The 8,695-nt window shown below is 47.0% G+C and overlaps 1 protein-coding gene across 1 annotated transcript in view; it reads right to left on the bottom strand.

Moving 5' to 3' along the window:
• The window catches only part of FAM129A (family with sequence similarity 129, member A), a gene marked incomplete at its 5' end in the record, with an annotated part of 35,116 nt that extends 30,273 nt beyond the window's left edge, over positions 1-4,843 (bottom strand). Inside the window, 4 exons of the mRNA XM_009995056.1 lie at positions 1,007-1,174; positions 2,526-2,640; positions 3,217-3,348; positions 4,713-4,843. Coding sequence (XP_009993358.1) covers positions 1,007-1,174; positions 2,526-2,640; positions 3,217-3,348; positions 4,713-4,843 — 546 coding nt within the window. The remainder of the gene's footprint in view (positions 1-1,006; positions 1,175-2,525; positions 2,641-3,216; positions 3,349-4,712) is intronic.
• Positions 4,844-8,695: the final 3,852 nt, after the last annotated feature.

Here is an 8,695-nt window from a genome sequence, read left to right as displayed (position 1 = left end):
AGGAATGCCTTTGGGGCTGGAGACAAAGGAAAAGGGACGGCAGTTGAGAAGGATCTGTAGAGGACAGTGTGAAAGCAGGTAATTGGGTGAAGCTGATGGCCAGGGGACGAAGTGACAGCAAAAAAAATACACTGGGAACCACTTCTGCAAGTGAAAGGGACTGTTCACACACTGCACTCTCATTTATCTACAAGCACAGGCTTCAGGCCCAAGTAGCTGAGACTGCTGGAGAAGTTCCTGAGTACCCATCTCCCACCAAGGGCAGTGGGAGCTGATGCGACTCAACAGCGACACGAAAGGCACGGAAGAGCCTGGACACCAGCTGGGGAACCAGGTCAGCTTGATGGAAAAAGAGCAAGTCATCTGAAAAGCAGGAAAATATTTCTTTTTCAGAAGGATCCAACTCATAAACGCAAGGTTGTTTTTATAATCCTTGCAAGTCACAAGTGGGGTCTTTTTTAAAGTGTTGTAGTCTAACGTACTCAGAAAGTGAGACTGAAAATCCACCCTTGTACAAACAATCATTACTGTGTCTTACACACCACTGATGTCCCTCCTACAAAGCTTAACCATGGCTGGGGGCTCAAGCTGCCACCCAAACACCCACAGAAAACACCAAATGTTTGACCATTCAGAGAAATGCAGTGGGAGAGGACACTCCCTCCCTGTTGTACAAACCTGCTCTGCTCCATCTGCAATGCATTTGTTTGCCACGCCACACTTCGTACACAGCTCATGTGACTTTGCACCCTGATGCTGACAGAGGGGAGCTCCACTTCCAAAGCAATTCCCACATTTTCTACCCAAGCTTACTGCCCTGCAGCTCCAATCCCACCTCACTGTGCCCCAGCAAAGCAAGAAGGGGGATGCAGACACGTTCCTCACGGCCCTGAAAGCCAAGCACCCTCCATGGGTCGCACCTTGCTCCAGCTTTTTCGCTCTGACAGCTGTTTAAATCTTCCCCGGGGGTGGGTGACCCACAGGAAGGGGTTCTTTCTGGACTCACCATGGTTGGAGTGCCTCACGCAGTCGCCCAGCACGGCGCTGAACTCCCGCTGAGCCGCGGGCTCCGGGAAGCAGTAGCAGCTGTGGCGGGAGAAGGACTGCCACAGGAACACCGGGAACTCCCTGGGCAGCGGAACGAAGGCTTGAGCCACCTCCTTCTCACTGGGCCCTGCACACACAGAACACACATCTCCACTGGAAGTCTGCTGGTTTCTTGGCTCCTCTCCTCTGCCGTGACAGAGGGAACTGGTTAAAAGGGAAACCTCTGCTGGCAGGAACAAATCAAGTCTCCCTCTTGATCCAAGCGATTGGGAACAGAGGGGACACAGCCAGGATGGGCAAACTCAGCAGGCACCAACCACCTCTCTGTGTTATACTATCATTTGGTGCCCTCTTGTTTCGTATTCAAGGTGGCCATAAACTGCACATTTTTGGTTAAAATGTCAAACTATTTAATTGGATTGCAGCTGCCAGAGAAGAGGCTTTCATGGCAAATAATGTCAGTGGGCAGCTCTGGTCTCAACCACATAGGAGCCTCAGGTGTCCCATATAGAAATGACCTGCATTAGAGATGGGAACTGCAGCAGCTCCCCTGCCTGCAGGGTTTCCATGCACAACTGCAAGATGGCCTTATGGACTGTCACCTCAAACCCCTGGAGCTCAACTTGGAAGGTCTTCAGCATTGCACAGAGGGGGAGAAGGGCCACAAAAGAGTTAACTGGACCACTCCTTGCGAAGGGAGTGCCAAGGGGAAGCCCAAAGCAGCCTTGGGCTGCTCCACATCACTGAAACCCAACTCCTGCAGAGCTGTGGTGACACACAGAGGACACCACCAGGCACTGCTGCCCCATGTTACCCTCTGACCACCCTACACCCTGGGAAAGGGGTGTTTCAGGGACACCTCCCAACAGTCATAACTTTAAATGGCATGAGACAGGACTTAAAGAAAAAAAAATCCTTGTGTACATGTTACCCTTATCCCCTTCCTTATGTGGCATCCCATCTTTCAAATCTGACTCTGCAACATGAGATCTGCTCCCTTAAAGCCCAAATTTTCTCCATCTTTGTGGAGTGGGGTGGGGGTGGACAGGATCACAGCAGTTCCCATCCCATAAAAAACACATTCAGCAGCAGCAGCAGCAACCTTCCTGCCCTCTCTGTGGGACTTATTATCAACTGTGAGTCAACGCAGGCAGCTGGCATCTAAAAATGGAAACAAATAAACCAGGAATACTAACAAAGTCCAGGAACAATGGTGGTGTGGTTCCTGCCCTGCTTCTGCTCAGCTTCCAGCAGCTTTGTGCCGGGATGCTGGAAAAAATAAGGAGCCAGCATTTGTCTGAATATGAGCTTACAGGATCCTGTAAGTCCACCCTGGGGCTGTGTTTTGCCTTAGGAATTGGGCTGGGTGCATCTTCTGCTGCCCTGTCCCAAAGTCTACCCTGAAAGCCTGCCCAGAGAGGGTCTGCTTAGGGGAATAGGGCCTGGGGGTTGGCAGTGAGGATTCAAGCAGGGCTTACCAACAGGGTCAGGAAAATGTTTGTCAGACAGCAAATTGTAATCCTCTTCTGAAGTCAGAACTTTGCCTCCTGCAGGAAGAACATGGTATTTAGGGCTGGCTCCCTTCTGGTAGGCCTGGAAAGTCAAGAGAGAGGGAGTCAAAGAGAGATTTAAGGAGCAGAAAAACATAAAACATGCAACAGGTTGACAAAGCTAATGTATGGGAATGTTCCCCAAAGGGAAATTTTTTTGTCAGACTGAATTTTGGATTCCCTAGACACAACAAATCTAAAACATGCTTAAATGTAAAAACCATATACAAAAATATCCTCACAGCCCTTCTCAGCCACGGTGAAGAGTCCAGGACAGAAGGGAGGGGAAAGGCTGAGATTTTCTTCTAAGCCCTGTTTGATTTGTCAGCCAGGACTAGTTTGACTAGAACAGCTGCCAAACAAAAAGCTTTACAAACACCTTCATCAACCTGAAGCCACCCAAAAACTGCGACTGCAGAAGCACAGGGGCTTATTACCCTGACACACTGGTCAGAAGAGTTCAAGGCGCTGTTAGAATTATTTGCAAGTTCTTGCCAATGAGTGTGGCCAACTCAAGGTGCTTGGTACCCTCAGCCATCCCCACGCAGCTCCCAGCCAGCTCTGCAGGGCTGAAGTGTCTTTGGGAGCGCAGAAGAGTGTAAGAGGAAGAAGCATTTACCTCCTTAGTCTCAAAGCAATCCACAGTGTAGTCGTTTTTGATAACAACATATCGGTCCTTCCACTTCCTCAGCTCCTCAGCAAAATGCAGCACCTCTGCCTCGTACAGCACTGTCCCAGCTTCCAGAGGGGGCTGCAGAGATAGGTTTTGACAGCTGAAATTACTCCGGATTACTGACCATTTTGAAGCTGTTATGTTTAAATTTCCATAAGACTGAGGGCTCTTGAGTCTTCAGATGCCTTTTGGAGTCATAAACATCTTTGTGATTCTCTCTGATACAGACACAACCAAAGCCCTGCAGCCCAAGGTGAGGAGGCAGCAGAGAAGCTCTGAGTCCTAAAAACACAGATTTCTGAGATGGAGATGTTCTTACATACCCTTCAGTTGGCATGCTGAATGCAAGATGACTTGGAGTTCATCATCTCTCATTCTCCACTACATAACATCTACGAAACGTTTCATTGGTGCAGCAAGGACGTTTATTATAAAATAGGAAATTATTTTCCATTTCTTCCTACCACCTTTGCACCTGTGCTCTTGTAACTGATAAGCACAATTCCGAAAGAGACAGCTCTTCCATTATCCCACCTTTCACATCCCACTTCATTGCTTTAGCCTATTCATTTCAAGAGCATTGGAAACCCATGATTTCCACAACCGCTGACAGTTAATATTTCTGTTTTAATACTGAAGGCCAGTTCTCTGCACTTGCCTCTAATCAAGAGACTTTTGTCTCTTTTTGTCTCTCCTCCTCTGATAAAAAACCAGCTCTCCATAGCTCACTTCACAGATGGGGTCATTGCCACTTTCTTTATGGAACCCTGTAGCCATGACTGAAAAGGTTACTTAACTTTCCTACACACCCTTCAGCCCTGGATGTGTGATCTCTGTCCCAAGATTCTTGCAAAACCCTGAAAACAGCAAGAAGCAACTACTTTTGCCCAACTCCACCTTGATGAAATGCTGCTTTGTACCAGGAACTTGTGTCATGGTTCTTCTCATGTTGAGACACCCAAAGAAGATGAATTTTCAAAAATAAATTCAAACCAGCACTCAGATGTAACTTTTCTACCTAAAACCTCACTGAACCAAATCCAATGGCTGCACTTGCAAATCTACTGTGTACACTTGGGTTATATATAAGAAAGAGCACATGTAAAATGCCCTAGATACACATTTCTTATGTATTCAACTATCAGATATAAGAAGCTGGAAAAACTCTTCCGTACTCTGCTTGTAGCCATAGAAACATTTCAATAACTGTACAAATACCTTGGGTTTGATTTTTAGAAGCTCTGAGTATCTTACCTGGGGGCATTCAACCCTGGGAGAAACAAGAAAACCAAGCGCAGTCAGCGGCTGAGACACTTCCAGCTCGTGTTTTCCACATGCTATGGGTACTGAATGCACTATTTAAACAGTTCATGCATTAATTCTTCCAGGCAGGAGAGCAGAGCTGCATGGCAGCTTGAGGATTAGCTTGCATGTCCTCCTACCTTGGTTTTCAGGAAGCGGGACTGGGAATCCCGGTGCTGCTCCAGCTCCTCCTGCACGTGCCGGCAGAAAGTCACGGCGTGCTGGCGCCGGTAGTGCGGGCTGAAGTTCCTGATGACAGCCTCTGTCTTGCCTGAAACAGAGGGAGAGATTCGACTGGATTTCATGTATGTGGGTTCAGAAACTAATGCAAAGATGCTGGAGGGAGGGGAACATCTCCCTGCTGAGGAAAGGCTGAGGGAGCTGGGTCTGTTGGGCTTGGAGAAGAGGAGACTGAGGGGCCACCTCATCCCTGGTTACAGATCTGTTCAGGGCAGTGTCAGGAGGGCAGAGCCAGGCTTTGTGCAGTGATGTCCAGTGACAGGACAAGGGGCAGTGGGTGCAAACTGGAGCCCAGGAGGTTCCATGGGAATCTCAGGAAGAACTTGTTTGCTGTGAGAGTGCCAGAGCCCTGGGCCAGGCTGCCCAGAGAGGCTGTGGAGTCTCCTTCTCTGGAGACATTCCAACCCCCCTGGGCACGTTCCTGTGTGATGTGCTCTGGGTGCCCCTGCTCTGGCAGGGGGGCTGGGCTGGGGGAGCTTTCCAGGTCCCTTCCAACCCCCAGGATTCTGGGATTCAGTGAAACCAGGGCAGTTGGCAGCAGTGAGCCACATTATTGCCCGAGCGCACCAAGGGCCACTGGCTGCACAGCAGGTCAGGAAGCCCTCAGAGATGCCTTCAGCTCTTGTGATAACCAAGCGCAGAGGGAATTTGTTCACTGGGTTTTGGATGTTGTGCTTTCTTCTAAGAGTGGGCAACACATAGAATCATGGGATGTCTTGGGTTGGAAGGGACCTCTAAAGGCCGTCTAGTCCAACTCCCCAACAATAAGCAGGGATCTCTCACACTAGAACAGATCCCAAATCCATTTCTCTAAGACAAGATCCCTGGGACATACTGCCCCAGAGCCTTGGGTGTTGGACTCATGGCAAGGTTCTCACAGAAACATACAGACAAGCAACACTGGCTAGTGTTTACCTCTAATAGCCAATTTTATCACACAGTTAGATTTTAGATGTCAAAGCTCCTACAAAGGATGTTCCTAGGCTTGGGCACTGCAGTCTCTTCTTTGTTTTAATGTAAACAGATACTCAGTCATGCTGCAATAAACACTAATCATGTATTGTCTTGCTGTGATCAAGATCTCATCAGTAGCAGTAACAGCAATAAACACACTGACAGTCTCATTTCTGGGAATCTCAAAGCAATTTACAAGTAATTAACTCATTAACCCCATTAAAGAAGTAATCATGCTTTATGGACAGGGAAGTGGAGGCAAAAGTTAAAGCCACATGCATGTACATGACTCCAAGAGTCAGTGGCAATGCAAAAGCCTCAAGCTGGACTGTGATCTAGATGGCATCCAGACTGGCCAGGACACTGGAGAGATCCCTTTCCTCCTTGCATTAAGAAACCCCATGACAAGGGATTTTTCTGAGCGTACAACAGAGAAACAGAATTTCACACCTCCAGCAATTACAATGCTTTCAAAATTTGATTTTGTTCTGCTTGGGGAGGGGGGGAAATATCATTTTTTCTGAGTAAGACAAAAAAAACCACAACAGTTCCCAAACTGTGATTTCTTGGAGCCATCCATTCAGCCTCCTGAAGGGCCAAAAAGGGGAAGCATGATGATGTTCCCAGATTGATAAACTCCTGCCAGCCACCCACAGCACTACCACCAAAGGGGACTGACAGGGAGTTCTCATGATGTTTCTGTGTTTATACAACAGGCTGAATCTGCAGCAGCTGTGATGGAATCAGAGAAAGGTCTTGACAAATTTGCTCTTTCAAGCACAGTTCTTCCAAAGTAACCATGCAAAACTTCCTGGATTAGTACTGATTTTATTGCCGTTTCTCACCAAAAGATGGGTTTAAATGTCAGTGCTATTCCCAGAATGTTCATGCTTGCTTTTTTTTTTTGATCTCAAGTAATTTTAAATACAGTTAAAGACAGAGAAAAGCCTTGGATCGTTATGATAAGTGTGTGGGATTTTATGGGAGAAAGTGTATGGGATACTCTGGTGTAGAAGATGCTGGGGTCCAAGACTGACCACTCATGGCTACCTCAATTCCATTAAAAAAACCCAAATACATATGGCTGAGACTGCCATGGAAAAGCAGGTGGTTGGGTAAAGAGTCTGCAGAGATGAGCAATAGCAAAAGATCTAGTAAGGTGTTTATTTCAAGTCCAGCTCTGATTTGGCCCCAATGTGGGACATCATCAGGCAGCCAGAGGTAATTTCATCAATTCAGATAGCCACAGTATTCAATTCCTCCATGGCTTACACTGCTATCATTAAGTGGATGTGCACACAGAAGAAAAAGCTATATATGCAAAAGGCCTCTGCTTCTGCCATTTGATTTTCAGTTTGATGCACTGAATTTGACACATCTCTCAAGTCCAGGGACAACATTGACATGACCCTTCATTCCAGCTACTCCTGTGTAAGCAGCTCAGAGAGGTGAGCTGAAGCTCTTCCCTTAATCATCAAGGATCACTGCCTTCAATAAAGCTGAGAGCCCCTTGTGCCCCTTTCCAACCACACAGCATGGTCAGGGGACAAACCTGCTGCCCCTTGGAGCCCGAGGAGACGTTGGCAGTGTCACTGCACCAAGCTGGAGGGACGCCAGGAGGTCACCTTAGGTTTTCAGGGATGTAAGTTCTGCACATATTTACTTCTGGAACAGCACAAGGTGACAATCTGGACTCCAACCCACCACTCTGAGGAGATCACATTTTTTGAGACCTACTGTTTATAGGATGTGCTGTTGTATAATAGCAGGATACCAGTGCTGCTAAAGCAGAAAATCCTTTTTAAAACTAGCCTGCTCTGGGCAGAGGCATTAACTTATTCTCCAAATAAGGACAAAGCTTCCCAAAACCTCCTTTATAGCATTTTTTTTTTCTTCTGGTCCCAGCCAGCAGTAGGATGTTGCTGGCCCCAGCCCCAGTGGAATTTCCTGCTCAGGGTTTGCCCCTATTTTCCACCATGGCTTTTTCTTTTCCAGCCTGCAGCAGCCTCTTAATCTGTTACAGAAGGCTTGGGGACACTGGCCCTCACTTGACTGCTGCCTGCATCCTGCAGTAAAAACTGCAGAGGAAGTGGGACAAAGAACAAAATTCTGGTGTTGGGAAAAAAACCCCTCAACAATCGCAGGAAATACCTGTAATTTTGGCAAAGTCTTTCAATTATGCCCAAACCAGCTCAGAAGTATGATCCTTCAGTGTCAACATTTCTTAGGTCAGCTTAAAGTACAGTGATCAAAAAGAAAGGAACTATGCAATTCATAATATATATTAAGTGAGAAACATATTATCAATGTGATTTCAATGTGCAGAATATATTTACAACAACTAAAACATGAACTGAGGAGCAAATGTTTCCTGCTTTTAATTCCAGTCTTTCCACTACGTGTAGCAAAGGTTCTCTGCACTGAAAATGCTATTCCCTCTTAAAATTAGAGGAAAAAGGGTTTTTGAAGAGGTTGTGAGTGGCACTGCAGGAGGAGGTGGCCTTGCACCACTTGGCTCAACAGGAATTGCAGCCATACCTGTGGGTGGGAAAAGAAGGGCAAGGACCCTTGGTCCATTGTTCACAGATGGATCTTTTAAACTCTTTTGGTTTACAGAAGATAAAAATATCCTATCTGAAAACAAACATGATGGAAACAGTCAGGAGTAACAGAAAGTCTCCTCATAAAATGGTAACGTGGGGCAACTGGAGATAAAGCACTCCAGGGCAGTTGAAAAATGAGTTCCCCTCATTCTTTTCCAAGCTGAGCATGGCTTGCTCAGTCAGAGCTGTTTACATGAAGTGAGGCCAACATTCCCACCCGGCTGCTCTGGCAGCAGCACAGCTCCAGCCTCTCTAAATCTGATCTGAAACTCCAGCAGCTAGATGGATGTTTATCCTAGGAGAAGACATAATTTGATCATCTCCAG

Source organism: Chaetura pelagica, unplaced genomic scaffold (assembly GCF_000747805.2).
Source record: "Chaetura pelagica isolate M959 unplaced genomic scaffold, ChaPel_1.0 scaffold683, whole genome shotgun sequence".
NCBI lineage: Eukaryota > Metazoa > Chordata > Aves > Apodiformes > Apodidae > Chaetura > Chaetura pelagica.
Note: the sequence above shows the minus strand (reverse complement) of the source record. Positions and strands in the feature narration are given on the sequence as shown.